This window comes from Hoplias malabaricus, chromosome 5, assembly GCF_029633855.1.
Source record: "Hoplias malabaricus isolate fHopMal1 chromosome 5, fHopMal1.hap1, whole genome shotgun sequence".
Taxonomy (NCBI): domain Eukaryota; kingdom Metazoa; phylum Chordata; class Actinopteri; order Characiformes; family Erythrinidae; genus Hoplias; species Hoplias malabaricus.
In genome coordinates this window covers 50,887,833-50,910,777 of record NC_089804.1, presented here as the reverse complement: position 1 = coordinate 50,910,777, position 22,945 = coordinate 50,887,833, and the positions used below count along the sequence as shown (strand labels likewise).

General features: G+C 38.9%; 3 protein-coding genes across 3 annotated transcripts; all 3 read right to left on the bottom strand.

Moving 5' to 3' along the window:
* Nucleotides 1-509: 509 nt before the first annotated feature.
* LOC136697785 (forkhead box protein L2-like) lies at nt 510-2,378 on the bottom strand. Its single transcript, XM_066673042.1, has one exon. It carries the CDS (start codon nt 2,295-2,297, stop codon nt 1,644-1,646), a length of 654 nt encoding a protein of 217 aa, XP_066529139.1. The 5' UTR covers nt 2,298-2,378; the 3' UTR covers nt 510-1,643.
* A 1,304-nt stretch (nt 2,379-3,682) lies between these two features.
* Nucleotides 3,683-5,012, bottom strand: LOC136697940 (forkhead box protein D3-like). The gene has a single exon (XM_066673301.1). It carries the CDS (start codon nt 4,920-4,922, stop codon nt 4,527-4,529), a length of 396 nt encoding a protein of 131 aa, XP_066529398.1. The 5' UTR covers nt 4,923-5,012; the 3' UTR covers nt 3,683-4,526.
* A 4,224-nt stretch (nt 5,013-9,236) lies between these two features.
* Nucleotides 9,237-22,412, bottom strand: tmem201 (transmembrane protein 201). Its single transcript, XM_066672655.1, has 11 exons — nt 22,219-22,412; nt 20,777-20,897; nt 20,362-20,556; nt 19,275-19,454; nt 18,214-18,581; nt 17,922-18,125; nt 13,951-14,165; nt 11,851-11,913; nt 11,284-11,574; nt 10,679-10,813; nt 9,237-10,507 (listed from the first exon to the last, which is right to left on the bottom strand). The coding sequence occupies exons 1-11, from the start codon at nt 22,326-22,328 to the stop codon at nt 10,410-10,412; spliced, it is 1,980 nt and encodes a 659-aa protein (XP_066528752.1). The 5' UTR covers nt 22,329-22,412; the 3' UTR covers nt 9,237-10,409.
* Between the last annotated feature and the right edge of the window lie 533 nt (nt 22,413-22,945).

Here is a 22,945-nt window from a genome sequence, read left to right as displayed (position 1 = left end):
ATACCCAAACTACTGAAGGCCGAATCCCATATCGCCCCCTACCTCCTATTTAGTGCAGTTTAAAGCTTTCAAAACTGGGGTATCTACCTCCAAAGAGTGCACCAGGTTTTAATAAATGGCTTTCCATTCAACATACACGCCACTATTGACGAGTATTATCTGTTATTTCATGCCCTACATAGCGCTTTACGTGTGACATAGGGATCAACTTGAGATGAAGTAGTAACTGAAGCTTCTAGCTATTTTGCAGAGAACTTTTGCTGAGGCAAATTTGTAAACAGAATTTCACAGACCACATTAAAACTTTTAGAATGACTACGTTTTACATCCCACTGATTAAAGAATAAAGAAATGCAGACTCAATGGACAACACAGACAACATTTATCACCTTTAACAAGTTTATCAGGTCAAACGGTTTTCCTGTAAAATGTATAAAACCTATTAACTGCAAAATACTTCTGAACAGTACATAAAATTAAACATTTCAATTGTAAAAGTGTACAAAAACATCAGTTAAAACAAAACCCAGCAAACTGCAAATGCCCTCAAAGTACAAACCTGTAACATAACATATATATAAAAATAAATAACAAAAATAATTGTCTTTTAAAACTGTCTAAAAGACCTAAGAAAAACAGAACATGTGCTGAACTTCTGTGTATTTTTTTTATTATCCCCCACTGGTATTAATCATCCAATAATTTAATAGCTCTTCAGTCAATATTTTAAGGGAGAGTTGGTGTGTGAATAAATTTAATGCGTTCATCCTGAAAATACCCCAATACAGGTTTGGTGTTTAAAGTTTAGCAGCACTGACAGTAATACATTATTAAAACCTATTCTATGTCTTTAGCTGTTAGCAACATTAGCTGAAACTAACAAAAAGCCTGCCATAATCAGCTATGATTGGGAAAAATAGTGTAATCAGTGTAAATATGATTCTTCACCAAATGTTCCTTTAAATTTCACACAATGAAGCCATAATGAAGGATGCATGGTTCCATTACCATCCTGCTACAAAAGCAACATTTTTATTTTTATTTTCTTAGTGAAAGAATGTGCATAAATCCCCTATAAATCACCCTTTGAAAGAACCCACATCTAAATAGTTATATTTGTAGAACTGAGCAGATTGATGTGATAACATGGAGAACATGGAGAACTCTATAAAGCCAAAGGCACACTTTTGATGTTAGGCCCTTATCATATTCTACTAACTCTGTTTAAATTGTGGATATTTATAACAAGCACAGATTTTAAAGGCAAACTGTACCTTTACTGAACAAACATGTACCAACACAGAAACCTTTTGATCTGACCGTGTATGATTTTTTTCCCCCTGTAGCCAATGTTAAACTCCATGTTGTGCTCTGGAGTTGCAGGAATGCAGCTTCTTTTTCTGTGATATTTTAATATGTAACAAACATTTGCAGTCTAGATAAGTGTATCCAAACATTTTGCACATAACTAGGCCTCTACAGTGCATCCTCACCTCATGTAGAGATTGTTGTTGTGTAGCCTACTTAGTGTTTGGAAAGTAGACCCGTGTTAACTAAAGAAGGGACCTCAATGATATGTCCATTTTACCCTCAACAGACCCCGGGACTGTGAGACCTCCACATTCCCACAGTTCAGTCTGTCTTTACTGGAAGGAGTGCTCCAGAGCGTAATCCTGCTGGTGGTGAAGAGTGTTGTCCAACACGGGGCCACACTGGTAGTGTCCGTAGGGCGCGTGAAGAGGGTGGAGAGAGTGCACGGGATAAAAGGTGTAGAGAGGGGCTCCGGTGGGGTAATAGCAGAGTGGGGACTCGGATTCAGAGGGGTGCGCGTTCATGTGTTGCGGCTGGTGTAGGAGGTAGGGGTCGTGGGACGGGTGCGCGCACGTGTTCCGCGAGACCCTGCAATCCCTTTTTCTCCGCCTGTAGTTGCCCTGCTCAAACATTTCCTCATACGCTGGGTCCAGTGTCCAAAAGTTGCCCCTTGTGTCATTCCCTTCTCCTTTTCCTTTTCGGTCTCGAGGCACCTTGATGAAGCAGTCGTTGAGGCTCAGATTGTGGCGGATGCTGTTCTGCCAGCCCTTCTTGTTGTTCTCATAATACGGGAACCTGGACGTGATGAAGTGGTAAATCCCGCTGAGTGACACTTTCCTCTCCGCGCTTTCGCGGATGGCCATGGCGATCAAAGCCGCGTACGTGTACCGTGGCTTCTCCGCTTTACTGCTGCTAGTGGTGGATACAGAGTCCAGAAAACCCTCCTGCGTAGATCCGCTGGGCTCTTTAGAGTCTAACCTTTCCATGGTGCCTCAAAGCTGGATGTTCACAATGGTGCGTAATCCCAGAAAGAAGAAATGTAATGAGACTGGAAAACGCGAGCTTGAAGAACGAGCTCTTCTCCAGGTGTGTGAGATGTTTTTAATCCCCGCCCACTAAAACACGGGTTCAAAAGTTCTCGAGCAAATACTCGAGACGATACACTATTAACGCAGCTCGGTTTTAATCACGCTCGGGAATGAGGGTGTGTGTGTGTGTGGGGGGGGGGGGGGGTGGATGCCGGACACTTTAAAAGGTCAGAAGTAGCAAAAGTAAAAGAACTGATGGCCTTGGCCCTGCGCTTGCTTCAAAGTCTGCGACTTAATTTGTCCAGCACTCATTTTACTCGTTTGATCACCTACCCAGGCTGCAGTGAATGTTTATCTAAACGTGGCAAATCAGCAGTTCTCTTATTGTCCACATTTGGCCTTGAATAACGGCCTTGACTCAGGGTGAGTCTTGCTGCCTCGACTCAGACAAAGGGCCACTTTATATGGGCCAGATACCAGGTGAGGTGTGGAACACATCTGGACCAAATGTATATTTTGGACCAAATCTGAACTACACAACACAGTCGGAACCCAAGTCAAGTCCAGCTCATGACAATCTGGTTCACACAAAACCTACCAGTGCTGTAACTGGGATTGAAGTGCCAAAAGTAGCACATGTTACGTCCAAATGTATGTGTGTCATCTGGATATTCCCTTAAAAAGCATTTAGAAATCTTTAATTTATATATATATATATATATATATATATATATATATATATATAGAGAGAGAGAGAGAGAGAGAGAGAGTGAGAGTTCTATAGAGGCATGTTATTTTTGTTCCATCAAGCTGAAGAACCATATAAAAATGCTATAAATCTGGTGAGTTTATTAATAAAGACAATTGTTCTACCAAGGTATATGATTTTAAATGATAAATTTACATGAGCAAGGCAAGGCAAGGCAAGTTTATTTATAGAGCACCTTTCGTACACAATGGCAATTCAAAGTGCTTTACAGAGCGATACAGAAAAATTACATTCATTATCACCAGGAGGAAACCCATGCGGACACAGAGAGAACACACCAAACTCCTCACAGACAGTCACCCAGAGCGGGAATCAATCCCACAACCTCCAGGTCCCTGGAGATGTGTGACTGTGACTCTACCTGCTGCCCCACGGTGCCGCCCAGAAAAATAACTATAGAATTTAAAAAGTTAAAGAAAATAAGAACAATTAAAAAGTATTTAAATATATTTAAAACAGAAAATATAATAAAACTAAAATAAAAACGATTAAAAAGCCATTCAGTAAAATTTAAAACAAAATAAAAGACAATAAAACTAGTAAAAAAATAAAAAAAAGTAATTAAAAAGGGCCGTTATTAAAATGGTACTAGAAATAAAATAAATTGATCTACATCTAGATCAATTTGTACATCATTGTACATCATCTTACATGTACATTATTGATCTACAATCTGAGTGCAGCGCTACTCAAAGGCACAAAAGAACAGGAAGGTCTTTACTCTAGATTTGAAGAATGTAATATTTGGGGCAAATCTGATGTCTTCCGGGAGTCTGTTCCAGGTGCAGGCAGCACAGTGACTGAACGCTGCCTCCCCTTGTGTGGTTCTGACCCAGGGCACCACTAGCTGACCAGTCCTGAGTGATCTGAGGGGCCACTGGGTTCATACACCTCTAGCAGATCTGAAATATATTTTGCTCTGAGACAGTTTATTGATTTATAGACAATAAGTAATATCACTTTAAAATCAATCCTGTGTTTAATTGGGAGCCAGTGCAGAGACCTGAGGACAGGAGTGATGTGCTCGGTTCTCTTGGTTCTGGTAAGAGTTCTACCTGCTGCATTTTGAATAAGCTGCAGCTGCCTGACTGTGGACTTGGGAAGTCCAATAAGGAGACTATTGCAGTAGTGCAGCTGCTAGAGCAGGCAATACATCTTTAACTGTTCAGAAGTTACTGTAGGGAGATTTTACTCAGAGAAATTATGAAGTCAAGTAAAAAATGTAACAGCCATCTGTGTATAAATGATGTAGAAAAATAAACTTAAATTTTTAAGATTTTTTTTCTGTTTTGTGAGCAATATTAAGAAAGTTAGCAGAGTGGGGACTCGGATTCAGAGGGGTGCGCGTTCATGTGTTGCGGCTGGTGTAGGAGGTAGGGGTTGTAGGACGGGAGCGCGCACGTCTTCCGCGGGACCTTCTACACCCTTGTTCTCCGCCTGTAGTTGCCCTGCTCAAACATTTCCTCATACGCTGGGTCCAGTGTCCAAAAGTTGCCCCTTGTGTCATTCCCTTCTCCTTTTCCTCCTCTGTATCGAGGCACCTTGATGAAGCAGTCGTTGAGGCTCAGATTGTGGCGGATGCTGTTCTGCCAGCCCTTCTTGTTGTTCTCATAATACGGGAACCTGGACGTGATGAAGTGGTAAATCCCGCTGAGTGACACTTTCCTCTCCGCGCTTTCGCGGATGGCCATGGCGATCAAAGCCGCGTACGTGTACCGTGGCTTCTCCGCTTTACTGCTGCTAGTGGTGGATACAGAGTCCAGAAAACCCTCCTGCGTAGATCCGCTGGGCTCTTTAGAGTCTAACCTTTCCATGGTGCCTCAAAGCTGGATGTTCACAATGGTGCGTAATCCCAGAAAGAAGAAATGTAATGAGACTGGAAAACGCGAGCTTGAAGAACGAGCTCTTCTCCAGGTGTGTGAGATGTTTTTAATCCCCGCCCACTAAAACACGGGTTCAAAAGTTCTCGAGCAAATACTCGAGACGATACACTATTAACGCAGCTCGGTTTTAATCACGCTCGGGAATGAGGGTGTGTGTGTGTGTTGGGGGTGTGGATTCCGGACACTTTATAAGGACAGAAGTAGCAAAAGTAAAAGGACTTAATTTGTCCAGCACTCATTTTACTCGTTTGATCACCTACCCAGGCTGCAGTGAAGGTTTGATCTAAACGTGGCAAATCAGCAGTTCTCTTATTGTCCACATTTGGCCTTGAATAACGGCCTTGACTCAGGGTGAGTCTTGCTGCCTCGACTCAGACAAAGGGCCACTTTATATGGGCCAGATATCAGGTGAGGTGTGGAACACATCTGGACCAAATGTTCTACCAAGGTATATGATTTTAAATGATAAATTTACATGAGCAAGGCAAGGCAAGTTTATTTATAGAGCACCTTTCGTACACAATGGCAATTCAAAGTGCTTTACAGAGCGATACAGAAAAATTACATTTATTCATCCATTATCTGTAACCCTTATCCAGTTCAGGGTCGCGGTGGATCCAGAGCCTACCTGGAATCATTGGGTGCATGGCAGGAATACACCCTGGAGGGGGCGCTAGTCCTTCACAGGGCAACACACACATTCACTCACACCTACAAACCCTTTTGAGTCGCCAATTCACCTACCAACGTGTGTTTTTGGACTGTGGGAAGAAACCAGAGCACCCGGAGGAAACCCATGCGGACACAGGGAGAACACACCACACTCCTCACAGACAGTCACCCGGAACGGGAATCGAACCCACAACCTCCAGGTCCCTGGAGATGTGTGACTGTGACTCTACCTGCTGCCCCACGGTGCCGCCCAGAAAAATAACTATAGAATTTAAAAAGTTAAAGAAAATAAGAACAATTAAAAAGTATTTAAATATATTTAAAACAGAAAATATAATAAAACTAAAATAAAAACGATTAAAAAGCCATTCAGTAAAATTTAAAACAAAATAAAAGACAATAAAACTAGTAAAAAAAAAAAAAAAGTAATTAAAAAGGGCCGTTATTAAAATGGTACTAGAAATAAAATAAATTGATCTACATCTAGATCAATTTGTACTTCATTGTACATCATCTTACATGTACATTATTGATCTACAATCTGAGTGCAGCGCTACTCAAAGGCACAAAAGAACAGGAAGGTCTTTACTCTAGATTTGAAGAATGTAATATTTGGGGCAAATCTGATGTCTTCCGGGAGTCTGTTCCAGGTGCAGGCAGCACAGTGACTGAACGCTGCCTCCCCTTGTGTGGTTCTGACCCAGGGCACCACTAGCTGACCAGTCCTGAGTGATCTGAGGGGCCACTGGGTTCATACACCTCTAGCAGATCTGAAATATATTTTGCTCTGAGACAGTTTATTGATTTATAGACAATAAGTAATATCACTTTAAAATCAATCCTGTGTTTAATTGGGAGCCAGTGCAGAGACCTGAGGACAGGAGTGATGTGCTCGGTTCTCTTGGTTCTGGTAAGAGTTCTACCTGCTGCATTTTGAATAAGCTGCAGCTGCCTGACTGTGGACTTGGGAAGTCCAATAAGGAGACTATTGCAGTAGTGCAGCTGCTAGAGCAGGCAATACATCTTTAACTGTTCAGAAGTTACTGTAGGGAGATTTTACTCAGAGAAATTATGAAGTCAAGTAAAAAATGTAACAGCCATCTGTGTATAAATGATGTAGAAAAATAAACTTACATTTTTAAGATTTTTTATTTCTGTTTTGTGAGCAATATTAAGAAAGTTAGCTCCTCACCCAAATGCCTTCTTATACCCCTCAGGTCAGCGCTTGATTGTGGCCATGGTGACCTCATGCACTCCTGCTGCTTCAGATGATTTTTTTCTATTTGCAGTGATTTTGTACAAACACCAAAAAGCGTGTACATTTAAAGGCACCAATTAAAGAAAAATATTAAAAAATGTGTCCATTCAGTTTTGGATTAATATTGTACACAAAGTTACTGTATTGAAGGCTGCTTGTTAAAAGAGTCAAATACAAGAGTAGTAAATAAATAAAAAAGAACAATCACTGAAATTAAGAGAGTATATTCAGACTGTGCCACTAAAGCATTCTATTCATTTGTAAAGTTAAGGCAGAGCTGCTTCCATCTTTAACAGTCTGCATAACACTGCAGTTTTATAAATCCTTAACTAGCATTACACTAAATGTTTGGGTCCATTTGTGCTTTTTGACTGCAGAGGACTAAACCCAGACTGATAGATGCAATTTATCATAAAAAAAATCCAACGAAGGACAGCAACAAATCCAAAGATCCCTATCTGCTGCTTTTTACTACTTAACGTGCACATTAAGTGCGTCATACATTTTTAATGATAATATCAGCTTAGAGTATCTCAGTCATAAGGGATGAATGCATGAATGCACATTACTCAAGGGTAATTGAGCACAGAGATTTTTATTTTCTGGTATGTAGTTAAACCGCCCAATAAAACACGCCCCCTTGTCCAGAGGTCAAAAGTTCTCCACGTGGAGCGCTGTGTTTTGACTGAAGAGACTTGACCAGACATCACACACACAGGAGCACGAGCTCGGTTTAATATCGAGCCGGTTTTGATGCCGGACACTTCAAAGGGACCGTAGTAGCAATAATAATCTCGTTAATTAGACAAATAACGAGAAAACCGCACGTAATTGGTGATCGTCCCTTCGCGCAGTGTTCAAAGTCCACGGCTTACATTTGTCCATCATGAAACTTTAAGATTAAAATTACCTTGCTTTTAGTCACCGTCCATTTTATCATCCCCTCTGACCACACAGGAGCACTATGTAGCAGAATCTGACGTTTGAGGCCATTTGAGGCATTATGTAGGAGGTACAGATACAGTTGTGTATTTCATCCGTGGTGGTGGGGTGTGGTTGTGATGAAGATTTTGTGTCAGACACTGTCTAGAGTTTTAAATATCTCTTTATTTCACAAAAAAAAACAGTATCTTAAACCCATAAGGGCTGGCAGAGAATCAGCCAATTCCATTCGTCTCTCTCCCTTCAGTCTAAAACTGCTCATTTATATAGGTTGGGTTCTGTCTAAAGTGAATGGTACAGCCTTTTGTTTACTTCATCTCCTGTTCTGGGACTGAGGAGAGAAAGAAAAATAATTAATGCTTCCTGCTCTCTCAGGAAACTTTCAGAAACGTTGCTTACTCCAAGGACGACAAGGTGGCACAGCAGGTAGTGTTGCAGTCACACAGCTCCAGGGGCCTGGAGGTTTTGGGTTCGATTCCCGCTCCGGGTGACTGTCTGTGAGGAGTTGATGTGTTCTCCCTGTGTCTGCGTGGGTTTCCTCCGGGTGCTCCGGTTTCCCCCCACAGTCCAAAAAACACACATTGGTAGGTGGATTGGCGACTCAAAAGTGTCTGTATATGTGAGTGAGTGTGTGCTGCTCTCCAGGGTGTGTTCCTGCCTTGTGCCCAATGATTCCAGGTAGGCTCTGGACCCACTGCGACCCTGAACTGGATAAGCGGTTACAGATAATGAATGAATGCTTACTCCAAATACTTAATTCTCATGCAGACATAACACATATGTATGATCGAAGAACAGCAACACATTTCTTAACGCTGCACTTGATATATGTGAATAAATTACACGTCACATGCAAGGTTAGGTTAATTTGCATATGGTGACCTTTAGAATCAAAACTTCAACATTTGATAATTATTTATCTTCAGCCTCCTGCAAGCGGTTTGACACCAAGGTCAAGACGACTGGAAGAAACTCCACAGACTAGTTTGGAAAAACAAGTTTTGCACCTACTTTGTTTGTCAGGATACAATGATGGTCTTTACTATTCACATGGCAGGAGGCTCTGTAGCGCACATTTTTTTTGCACCTGTGTAGTGGGAGAGACCTCTACCTTTTGAGGTATCAAGGCTTGTCTCATATTGGTCTCATGGTTGAGTGATTTGTTTAAAGGCAGAAAAAATTTCCACCATAATATTAAAAATCCCCAAAAGATGCAATTGGGTTTAAAGCAGTGCTCAACCCCCTAAAAATAAATTACTACAGCAAAGAAACATTTAAAAGTTATTTTTCTTACATGCAAAAATCTCTGTAACAAATCCAGCAAACAATGCAGGTTTTTAAGGGAATGTTTTATTTACATCAATGAAGTGTATTTACATTTTTATAAATTACCCTTTAGTGTTCATTCTTATTTTACCAGTGTTTTCACTATACATTTTAATAAATACACAGTCACATATTACACACATGCACTCGTTATTTTTAAGGTGTTCAGAGATGTTCCAGCTAGTTTATAATAGTTTATAATGCCAACTTTAAAAGTACAGTAGCATTTTCTTTAGAAAAATATTTTCTACAGTACAACAATCTACATCCAAATATCCTATTGTTAATCTGCTGCTCATGGCTTTTACTAAGATGATCAAGTTGGTTGATTTGCTCATTAAGTACTTCATAAATACTTAATGATATTCTCAGTTTAGTGTAATTATTTCAACAAAAGGGGACAACGAATGCACATTATTAAATAGAAAATGAGCACTGAAGGGTTTTCGGTATCTATAAATCACCAACATCCCTCTAATTGGTAATTCTCTTTGATAAATTATTGTCTGTTTCACAGAAACAGAAACATCTACCCACAAAAGACACAAAATCTCACAACACCTATAACGGATGAAAACTGAAATGCACCATTTATGTATTTCTATTAATTTTTGTAATTAGTGTATGTATATATTATAACCAGATGCAAAAGGTAATTTACAAAATGTAAATAGCCTTGCTCTGTGCATTCACTGGTTTAAACAAAGGGAGTGGAGGTACAGGGCACAGATACAGGAAACAAAGGACAGATCTTGTCTTAGGTTTACATTTGGACAGTGCTGAAAACATACAGACCATAGCACCAAGTAATCTCACATTATAACACTCCAGTCAAAGGCTTATAGATCTTATAATACAGCATACCAGAAATCTACCAAACAGTTAGATGAGTACATAAAAGACAAATTAGATTCCTTAATTCTCTTCACTTAAACATGATCATGCTCCTTTATTTTAAAGCACATAAAGAAACATAAGACCAAGGTTTACAAAATCTGTAATGTTTTCAGATAGGTTCAGGTGGTTGATCCTATCCGACAGCAGACATGTTATTGACGGCCTGTTACTGTGAAAGAGTTCATAAAAATTGACTTGTGGATCACAGTATCTGCAAAGACAAGCAGCAAAATCTACTACCTGTAGCACAAAATGCTCCCCAGCCATTTCCTGCCTAGAGAAGTGAACATCCAGCCAAGACGACTCTGTCTTCAAACCTCTTCTCATCTCCAATTGTAATAAAGATAGAATGACATGAAGGTAAAATTGGCAGTCAAGCTGGCAAACAGAAGACATGGCCATAGAGAGCGGAAGAAACGACCTGCAATCAGAACAGAACTGAGTGGAAAACCTGGATGATAATGAGACACCCCCAGGGGGGATGAATTGGGATTTGGGGGTTGTTTTCTATCAAAATGGCAACAGTAAAAAAAAAAAAATAATAGTGCTACTGCACAATTCGGCACGTGTGTGATAATTAGTGGGTTCTTACCTTTCAAGGTAGATTTGCTATCAATTTCATTCCCTGTAGTTGTGTCTACACGGCAATTAGATGACCCTGAAGAGCTGCTCATTTTTTTCTCAGCATGGTCAAAAACACTACTATCATCAAACACTGAAGCCATGTCTGAGGGTAGGGGACAAAAAACCACAAAACATCAAAATAAATCAAAAGAAAATACATGCTTCTAGTACAGTTATAAGATTACAACTTAAAAAGCCATGCTGAAATACTGTTGAAATGTTATTTACCAAACTAGGCTAAAATATGTTAAAGGACTTTTTCAAGTTCAACTTTTTAAAATTTTAAACAAAATTAATTCTTCACCAAGGCTGAGCTCTATGGAAAAATACATGTGAACATACAAAAGATATTTTAGGATTCACAATAAGCACCACAATATTTACATAAAGAAAATACACCGTGCTTTCCATTTTACAGTCTTTAAGGCAAAAAAGACCAAATGAAAGCAGAGATCTATATGGATTGCCTACTTAAAATCTTAAAACCTATCTCCCAAATATACACCACAATCTAAAACAGGCAGATTTCTAGGTAGCTTCATTCAAAACTCTTAATATGTAGCATAAAACTACCATAATTGCAAGCGGGGAAGGGAGGAACATGAGGAACATCAGGCATGGATGCTCTGCTGTGGAAGTGACTTGATTCTGATAAACAGGGTGGAGATGAAACCAGGTTCATGGACTCCAAGGGAGAGGAGAAAAGCTGGAGTTTCTGCCCGCTGATGTTAAGCCTAGCGGGACTGATGAGAGGCCGACGCTGCCTGACAGAGCTGGTGGTGGATGTGACTGAACCTGCCACTGACGGCGTGGGGGAAGGGCCGGGGGAAGAAGGTCGACTTCCAGATTTCAGTGAGAAGTAATCTGAACAATGAACAAAAGATTTATATTCAAAAAACAAAATCTAAAGCATATGTATTATAGCAATTATATAAGGTCAAAAATACACTATACCAATATGCACTCCCTCAATCACATACAATGAACTTATTTGTACTAGCTAGGATACACATTCTGTCTGAACACTGAGCATGTTTGTGAGTCACGCTTGATAAAAGCGTCTGATAAATCCGGTAAACGTAAATGCAATTTCTATTCAAAATGTATATTTGTTGCAGCCTGCCCATGACTGCTAATTACCTGAAGGTGGAGAGTCCTTGCACTGTGAGGACGGCCTGCTTCCGCTGAACAGGAAGCCAGAATCTGTAAGCACAGTGGTACACACAATAAACCAACGGTTCATTTGATGATATACTGGAATTCTGGTGATGTAATGGAGATGGCAGCACTTGAATGGGTCACCACAGCTGCACAAACAGTGTGAAAATAATCCCTTGTAACACCTGGATGGCTCCAAGCCAAAACTAGAGCACTCTCAGAGTGGTTTCTGAGTTTAGCAAAGTGATGTTCTAAACCAGGGGTGCACAATTCGGATCTTATAGGTCCAACGTCTAGCAGTTTGGTGATTCCTCTACTCAAAACACCAATTATAAATATGACAATTAACAGATGATTGGAATCAAATGTGGCTGTGAAGAAATATCACATAACTGTGTCTATTATGGGCCCCAGGACCCTACCACTAGTCTAAAGACAAAAATAAAGAAAGAAAGAAAATAAATAAAAACCAGCAATTGACACAGCTGTGTAACATTAGCCACTTAAGCGATACTATGCAGTCTTATGAAAGTACCGTTGATTTGCTCTCATGCCATAGATATCTGTCCATTTCCACTCAGACATGTGCCAGCAGTGTTTCAACCACACAGCAGAAAAAAAGGAGAGACAAGCTACATAGTGGCAAATGATGAGAGCTCTCAAGACATGTACAAAGGATTCACCTTGAAAAACATGGACTCCAGCTCATAAATGAGTGATAGTGAAATGTTCCAACAACCTGTAATCTGTTTCCGTGTCTAGCTAAACCCAGATTTTTTGAGAATGTGTATATCCTACATAATACACTTAAAAGAAAGAACCCCCCCTCACCCCAAGTCATTTTGAAGCATTTCTATTTGTCCATTCATCATGAAATGTTGTAAACGACAGCTGCTGTGTTCAAATCATGTGGTAAACACACTCTGAGCAGCTCTATAACATAACTGACAAATACACCGAGTCCCCCAGTGCTAAATTCCATAGTCTATTTACCTTTTCCATCTTATTGGCTGGGAATTCATTTAAATTTCAATTAAAAATAGTTTCTTTTACTTGTGTTTCTTCTACTCAGAATACCTGTTTATTTATTTAAGACCCTTGACAGACAATTATGGACTACACCAACTGTGCCCTAACCGATTATGGTTTAAAAGCCGCTTCCTCTAACACCTGCTGAGTCTGATTACAGGAGGGCATTGTTTGCCAAGGTTTCAAGTGAGGATCCCAACATGAAACAAGCTATACTTTATCAACCAAGGCATAATAGTTATTTCCACTCCCTAAGACAAGTCCTATATCCAGCTTTTAATGGCTTGTAAAAGCCTGGATGCACTGCTGAGTTTTCCTGCCAAAGTGAAATACAACCAATGTAATCAACTGGCAGAGAAAAAAAATAAATAAATAAAAAGTTTTTAACAAATACATCAGTAGAGTTCACCCATCATTCAACCCATAGGTGTTTATGTTCAAACAAAGCTAAAGGACACAAGCTATTCTTCAACATCATATACAACCAATCCTGTAACCAACAACTCATTACTGGTGGTAAAAATGCATTTCTCATCCTTCTTATACTTCTGCTAGGTGTGGCCACACCTGAGGATGTGACGACTGAGGCAGGTTCTCTGTTCATTTCATACTCTCATTGACCCATACTTTTTCACATCATCTTACAGGTTCGGCATGACAGCACACGGGCCTATGTTCTCACAGCTTAGCCCAAAGCCCACAAAATACATTGTACAAAACCTCTGATGTACACTTTGCCATCTAACACCTTTCCTTTTTATAATTTGTGAAAGTCCAAGCCACTTTTCTGGAATTACTTCTCCAAGACCTGACACGAACGACAAGACTCTTAAAAAGTAACACCATAGTGCTTAAAAGAATTGCAACATATTTATGCCTCATTTTACCTGGATTAAATAAATCAATGAAGGGTTCCTGGCAAATGGAGAAGATATAAAGTCTGTCAGATATTTACTGTTGACTTATAGTGGTAAAGAAGACATCACATACCTAAAAAAATGAATGGAAACATCCATAAATTCAAGGGAAAAATGAAACAAAAGGCAGTCTCACCTGTTCGGGCAAGAGATGGGATGGTGCCCAATGAGAGAGCTCTGTTGAGACGCCCCGGCAGTGAGGAAGGGGAGGCCTTTCGAACTTTCTGGCTTTGTTGATGGGCAAGGAGCTGTGGCAAGTTGGGTGGAGGTGTGGGGATAAAAGTGGAGGACCCAGAGAGCAAAGAACACTGACCACTGTAGAACATCCCAACAGAACTTCCGGAAAGATACCTGAAAAAGACAAAGACATGAGTAGAGTCCCTTCCACAAATCCTATCCATACGTCTCTTTCTGATCAAAGTATTAAATATTGGATTTTGAATATGACATTGTAATAAACCTGAACTGAAAAGATCACTTGCTGCAAGTAATACACAACAAGGAAGTGCTCATAAGAGGCTTGTAGTTTGCTGTTAAACACAGCTAGGTTTTACAGATTAAAATCTACTGTAAATATATAGAGTAGAATTTGACATCACTCTGGCAGACCAGTGTACACCATTGAGGTTATAGCTTCACCAAAATGATCTGTTCTCATTTGCTTCATATTAAGTTAGAAGAAACTTGCTTGAAGATCGTCTTAATTGGAAGCATCTCATAAGGAAAATCTAACACAAAAGCATAAAATACACAATTCCCATTTTACAGTGCTTTATTAGCAATATCAGTTACACTTACAAGAGCATTATAAAAAAGAAAACAAAAAAAGAATACAACTATGGTTTATTCCAACATGCTTCTCCATGTATATAACACACAACAGGCAAATACATAATAAGAGTTCAGTAATAACTATAATTTAAAAACAAAACAAAATAAAAGTGGACGGTATTTTTTCCTTGATAAACATTTTTCTTCACATTACCCACACAATGAAACACTTATACATTTCAGCATCAGTGTCAATCTGTGTTTCACATTTTTGTTTGAGCTTAAAATCACTGAACCTTTATTTTGGAAATCTGAAACAATGAAAATACCAGCTTATTACAGCTGCAAATTAAAACACAAACATCTTTGATTATAAAAACCAAAGGACATTGGCATGTAGTGTTAAAACCAACTCAAATCTTTGGTCAGTTATTGAGATTACATTATTCATATTACAGAACCATTATAAATAGTATTGATACTAAGTACAATATTACAACCTTTTATCAATGAACTGCAATGGCAAACGTGTTAGGGACGCACAATAATAAGAAGATGATTTATGGTTACTGGTGAATATTTAAATCATCAATGACAAGGGTTATTTGACTGATGACTAATACTTACTCCAAAAACGCTTGTGTAGGTGACACTGAAACTGATTCATTAATAACATGTTTTACTGTAGTCATCAAATAAAAATGCTACAGTTGTTTTTAATGCAAATACAGAAGGATTTAGTTTAAATTTCATAATTGTTTAAGTATCAGTCAGATATTCCCATATTGGTGCATCCCTAAAAATTATGGCCCAGTGAAACTAAAAAGTATTTTACTTCTAAAAATAGAGGATCTACAGAGTCACATATATAAAGGTATTACAATCACAAGTATGCTAAAACTTTCATTACGCTGGTAAAGGCATGATCAGAATAAATTAGGCAGCCAGTTATATTTCAAGTTATCTCACTACAAGTAAAGGGACGGATCAAACCGTTTGTATATAAGAGCTGCAAAAGACTACAAAAAAAGAAATCACAATATTAATAATGCTACCATAACACAAAATCCCCTATATTTGAGAATGTTGTACGTCAGTTATGTACTTGATGCAACAAGCAACAGTTTTAGAAAGCTCTTTCTCACAAGTGATGTATAAAATCTACACCAGACATCTGTGGACAGTAGATATCTTATGTCTAACACTGTAGTTAAATAAATCAGCCTAAAAACAATAAAAAGTCCAATAAGTAACACATTTGGAAAACAGAATTTTGTATTAATCAATGACTAATTACATATTCTGTGCTGGGAATCAGTCATGCTTCATCCTGTTCAGTACACTAACGAGAAGAGTTTAATATCAGGACGTTTCACTTTTATTACTTATTGGACCTCTCACTTCACAGCAACATACTACAAATGCTCAAATGAGTTATTTGCAACGTACAGTAATATAAAGCTACAAAAATATACAGTTCTACAGTTCATACCTTCCCAGCTACAACGTTTTCTTCAACATGAATTCAGCACAAATACATTAAATACAGTCATATTGTTTATATTAAAAGAACAAATTTACTCTCCCATGATACTATCTTTATATAATAGTTTGATTTTACTCAAAGCTTTATTTTAGTACTTACTGGGATGTCAGAAATTTAGGTGTAACAATACAATTGGGTGCATCAACACCCACAGCTTAACCCAAGAATCTATTCACTTTTGAATTCACTAGACAGTCTCATATTAACAAAGTCTGTATGAGGAAAAAACATTAAAAATAACTGTATTCATGTTGTTGCCCAGCTTTCTTAAGAACATGCTGGATTGAGTTGATTGGTGCTTGTTGTTTGCGCAGTTATTCAGTTAATAGCATGCTCATTCCACATGATGCACATTATGAGACTTATGCATTGTGCTATCAGACAACACAGGATAATGTCCAAAAGCTCTGAATTTGATTAATTTAAAAGCAGAGAAAAGCAGACTGAATTATTTCCTGTTAAACCATTAAAAAAGGCTTAAATCAAAGGAAATATACCGCTTAATTACTATTTCATACTGATCTGCTCAAAACCAATACTGTGCTGTAGTGCATTTTAATATTATGCAGTTGTATCATTTTGATTTTTCAAAAAATACGCAAGTTTCAAGTGATTTCAAAATGATTTAAGAAATCTCAGTTCTAGACTCCATCAGGTTTTGAAAGTACATTTTTCATTGAAAGGAAAATATAATCCATGACTGTAGTGTTCAGTCTTTTTTTCCTAATGTAGCATCATTTTACCAAGAGAATCCAGAACTACATCAGAAAAAAACTGGTATCAGACACCACCAATTTCAAGCAGATGAAAGGACTATATTCCTAGAATCTTTCTTGTTTTCTCTAGTATGTCAAGAATGCTAAATTATATATGTAATTTATATGTGCACTCATTATCTGCATAACTTAACTCACACACAGTATTTGTAACTATCCAAAGAAAAACATGCATCTCCATTTTTATTGATTTTTAGATTACTACCTTATCCGAGTACAGCAACTGCCCTTCACATTGTGTGAAAATTTCATGATAAATGAACCAATAGAAATGTGCAAATTTTATTTGGAATAAAACCTTTTTAGTAACTTCCATTGAAAGTATAGTTTCTATAGTTACTATTTTGGAGATACATGCATTTCATTGGACATCGAGGATACATAGTTTGGCAATATAACATAACAGCTTCCAACCATACACTGGGTTGATTTGAGTTTTAGCTTTTTTTTTTAATGGCTGACACCTCTAATATGAGAGTGTTTTCGTATTTGCATAAAAGAAAAAAATGTACGTGTTACATGTACTAGTAGTACAGTACAGTAGTAACAGTAGTAGTAGTAGTAATAGTATTATCTGTCAAAACAATACCTGTAGTAATAAAGTGAACATTAGCTTAACATATTTGCTTCCCACCTGTACATTTTAACATCACACACTATGGTTCCATTTTCCTTGCTAGAATGCAGCTAAAGATGCAACTTTGTCATGCAATTATGTGTCTATCAAAGCAGCTTTTGAGATTTTAGCAATCCTTCTTTAATCCAAGAGCCCAAAATCATCACCATTTAGAGCATGTTGAAAAATTCTGTATGGACCAAAATTATGACAACCACAAAAATGATGCAAATAGTGATTAGGAAATGGGTAACAAATTTGTGTCAACCAAAGAGAGAAGAGGAAATAAGCAAATGAAATGGAAATCACACCCATAAATGAGGCATACTCCTAATCTGTGACCTACTCATCTAGTCCTTACAAATGGCTTAGAAAAGTGTCACTGTTCGGTTTCTGACCTGCGGCCTCTGGTTCTTCTCGGACTGGTGGGCTTGCGTGTTGCCACAGCAGCAGCAAATCCAACCAAGCAGCACAAAGACGTAATGCCGAACTTGACTGTGTCCAACCAATCAGGGATGTCAGCCTTCAGATAGCACTCAACCAAGTAAAGGCATACCACCAGGAGCCAAAGGAATGAAGCGACAGCATCAATTCTCCGCAACCTTCACAACAGAATAGCACATAGTGAAATAATAATAATAAACTACATATACTATATATATATATGCAAATATAGATTATATGTTTCACCTGACAGGGCCAGCCATTAACACGCCAGTTACGCAAGTCAAAAGGCCAATGGAAGCCACAGTCATCTGGTGGTTTCTTCCAGACTGCCAGATCAGCTTGACATTCTCCACTGCCTGCTCTGGAAGAAGACCCATCAGATCATTCCACATTTGCACTGTTTTGTTGCTGTTGTTGGCCTTGTCTTCAGTTTCATTTTGGAGGGCATGTTTGGGTGGGATGACCCCTCCACTCAGGGTCTGAGAGCTGTTAGGAACAGAGGACAAGTCTCCAGATCCATATATTGCCACTGTGACCAGAAAAGCACAGACAAGAAAGGCCAGGGCTCTGAGTGTTATGAGCCACACAGGTGTGGAGAGAGAGTAGGAGCTCTGTAACAAAGAAGAAGAAGAAAAAAAAAAAGAAGCTGATTAGTTGGTGGGTACTGAGCCAGAATTCTTGGAGCTGGTACAGCAAGTCTGAAACAGCAAGAAACGTGTTCCTTGATTTGACACAAACGGAGCAAGAGGGAACAGGTCTTTTCATATCTTTGGATTTCACTAAAGCTTACACATCCATGCCAAAAAAATCAAGTGTGGTAACGATGAACAAAACTGATACATAGGTGAAGCGGAAAATTTATCAACGTCAGTAACATGAGACTAAAACAGGGTGCTCCAGTGACATACAGTATGTACATTCATCCAAAGATCTGATTTCAAATTCTCTTCACAGAATGAAAGCTAAGCTGGGACTATTTTTTTTCCAACAGCTTGATAAGAATCTGCAAATATACATATAAAATGGTTTATTCCACTGTACTGTTAAAACAACATATAGATGTACATCAGTGTTAACTGCACATTTCTGTGTAGATGACCCAACAGCTACTTGGTACTAGGTAGCATTCCATTTTAAAGGAAGAGGAAAAATACTTAGAAATCTGACTACAGTCAACACTGCTGTTGTAGATGTGTGTGAAGGCATCTACATATGACATTGCTGAAATTACTTTTTAAACGTTAAACTATATATGTACTTCAACACCAATTACTGCTGACATTTATATAGCACATTATAACCACCTTAACAAAGGCTTTGTCTGCATCACGACTGCGTCTGAGTTGGTGATTAAAAAGCAGAGCTCGCAGCTGCCGGTTCTGATGCTTGATGTAATATTCCACTGCAGTCTGACAAGGTCGGCACAACTTGTAGGTTTGCTCAAGATGATGCTTGTACACCTCTATTTCTTCATCATAGTTGTCCTGCAAAGGAAGTACATAAAAAGAAAATTGGACATTCTCAAAATCTATCAGGTTTTGGTGCAAATGTATAACATGAAAAAAAAATACATGGTTTTCCCCTTTAGTGTGAATCAGTCAGTCTTGATGTATAACATTCTTGATTTTTATCAAACGGTCTAACTTTACATCATGGCAGTCAGCATGTGTGGGCAAATGTTATATTTCTGGAAAGACCACTTTGAGCTACAACAAACTGTCAAAGAGAAAAGCTGAAAAGAGTTTGGACTTGATTCCTACAGCTGTGTGTGTTATATTTTGCAGTGGTTGGCAGAAAAGAGTGGGCAATTTGACTTATGGCTCAAAAATTATTTTAATTGCAGAATCACAAGTAATTTAACCCCTTACAATAGACAATAATGCTCGAAATATAATAGTTAAAGAGTACTACAGGGCGGCACGGTGGCGCAGCAGGTAGTGTCGCAGTCACACAGCTCCAGGGGCCTGGAGGTTGTGGGTTCGTTTCCCGCTCCGGGTGACTGTCTGTGAGGAGTTGGTGTGTTCTCCCTGTGTCCGCGTGGGTTTCCTCCGGGTGCTCCGGTTTCCTCCCACAGTCCAAAAACACACGTTGGTAGGTGGATTGGCGACTCAAAAGTGTCCGTAGGTGTGAGTGTGTGAGTGAATGTGTGTCTGTGTTGCCCTGTGAAGGACTGGCGCCCCCTCCAGGGTGTATTCCCGCCTTGTGCCCAATGATTCCAGGTAGGCTCTGGACCCACCGCGACCCTGAATTGGATAAGCGGTTACAGATAATGAATGAATGAATGAATGAAAGAGTACTACAATCTGCCTCTTTATGATCATCAAACCACACTTTTAATAATTGTAGTCCCTTGTTTTAACTAAAAGAACGAAGATCAAATGTAAAACTTACTTCCTCCCTTGGAGTAAACGATGCCAACTGCTTTATCTTTATCGTCTGGTTATTATTGCACTTTTTGCATAGCAGCATTTGACAGTTAACCCACTGAAGAGTCTTGGGTGCCTCACACACAGGAAAACCAGCTGATACTCCATGATTGAGGTGCTCCATGTATTGTGCTGGAATTGGTTTGTTGTAATCACCATTCTGCAAAACACAACATATCAACAAAAAATTACAAATTAGCAGTCACATTTTTAATCATTCCTGAATTACATTTTTCAGACAGCGTATTAAAACAAAAAATTAAATATGAAAGTCATGTCAAGATCACATTAGTGCCTACAAATGTATAAATGAAGCCCTAGGACTAAACTGAATATGTTAGTCAGTAATAAATGTTTATATTTTCAAGACAAGGCAATACCTCCTGGAAGCCATTGTACTGCTCACAGTTCGGGCAGTCCCAGCAGTTTCTGTTCCCATAAGGAACCTCAGTGTCTTGACTGCAGAACCAGCAATTCACTTTAACATGTGTTGGTTTCTTCCTATGTAAAGGAAGCAAATCAAAAGTCAAACACAAATGGAAGACATAAACTGTTCTGTAACTAAATGCTTCTATAAAGGAATTCTGAAGTACTGCATTTTGTTAAATATGGGAAGCACCTCAATTCATTCTCTCAGGGTTAAGATATGCTCCACAAACGGCACTGCATTAAGTTTTCACAAATTACAAAACAAAACTTGAATTTATTATATGCACACTGCACTTTTGGCTTGTGTTTTATTAACAATAAACCTCTAAAAGTGAGTGCATATTTAATTTACATTGTCCTCACTTGAATTTTTGTGTAGCTGTATTAGTGAAAAGCTATATAATTATATAAAAACAACACAGTTAGTACACATACAAAAACCTATAGATTTTTTGGTCATTTTCTGTTACATAAATAGTTTTAAACAGTTTGCAACCATATGCATTGTAGAACACCCCATACAAAGCACAAGGAACAGATGCTCCATGTATGAAACACAAGTTAAAGGGCATTCATATAATGGCAAATCAGTATAGATGTTTGCTGTAGAGATGCCTTAGATGCTGTTTGCAGTATAGATGCCTTGAGCAATGTTGGACTACTTATTGTTACTTAGTTTTGTTACTGTCCACATCTTAACATAAAAGTGGGCAAACCTTACATGTATAATATGAGAAAATGCAGCAGCATATTTCCAGCTATTACAAGAAAGACCAAGGAAGGTGTTTGTGAGCTGTCATTGAGTGATGTGTTCAAAATTCCAGCAGCACCTTTGTGTCTGATTCACACCAGCACACACTAAGACACCACTGTGACGATAAAAATATTCTTTAAAGCAAATAACACCCGCCATTTGGCGAACCTGACTTTTGAAGAACAGGGTGAAGGGGGGCAGAACAACAGTGCATAATTGTGGAACTACAATGTGCACCTATAATGGTCCAAGGAGCTGATCAAATGGACAGTTTGTGGGGAATACCGCCATGTCTTTTTGGTCTGGTCAGACAGCGTGTGTGTGTGCGCGCGTATCTGAGAAAATGCAACACGATGTTTCTTATCGCTTACACTGTTTATGTTCCACATTTTTCCGTTCCACCTTAAATGATGCAGGAGTTCTATTGTGGTGCCTGGTGCTTTTAAGGTGGAACGGGATATTACAACAACAAGCCGCTTTCAGCTTTTTTAGCCTCACCGGATTTTAACCGTCATTTGCTTTTAGGTAAACTAGCTTGTAACACACTGTATTCGACGGACGGAAACAAATCAACGCGTTTAAAATGTGAAACGCACAGTTTGTCAGGAGTGTGCTGCGGAACCGGTGGAGGCCCGATACCTGTTCGCTAGTTTATAGAGCAGAGCTCCTCCCGTGCACACGGCCGCCGCTCCGGCTCCGGCGTAGAGCAGCTGCGGACACAGCAGTAAGGCCTGCTCTATGAACTCCATCACCGCTCCGCGGAGTTAGTGTTACACTTTATTTTACTTTAATGTTATTAATAGTTTTGCTAGCAGTACATCTGGCGCGCGCACGCGGGCAACAGAAGCGCGCGTCAATCAGTGGCTATGAGCTAAGAGGGGGTTAAGAGAGGAACGAGTGTCAAAATAAGAGTCTTCGAAACAACTGTTTTTTCACCAGTAAAACACAAGAGGGAGTACCTTACACACCACAAACGGTAAATACAAATTTTACCATTTTGTAGAACACTTTTTAACGTACTTGGAAAATTCCTTTACAATGTGTCAAAATAACATTTGGATTAATGCACCAACAGAAAAAACATGTCTACAGAAATTCTCTACGTTTCTGGCCAAGTAGTTAAATAGGATGAATTCTATATTCTAGGACTGAATATATATATATATATATATATATATATATATATATACACACACACACACACACATATATATATATATATATATACACAGTATATGAGAGAAAGAATAGAATAAGCTACATCTCTAGCCATCATTGTAGAGGCAGCATGGTGGCAACTGTTGTTGTCACTACCCCATATCTCCAAGGCCATGAATGGCCTGGGTGTAAGCCTCCCCTTGGATCA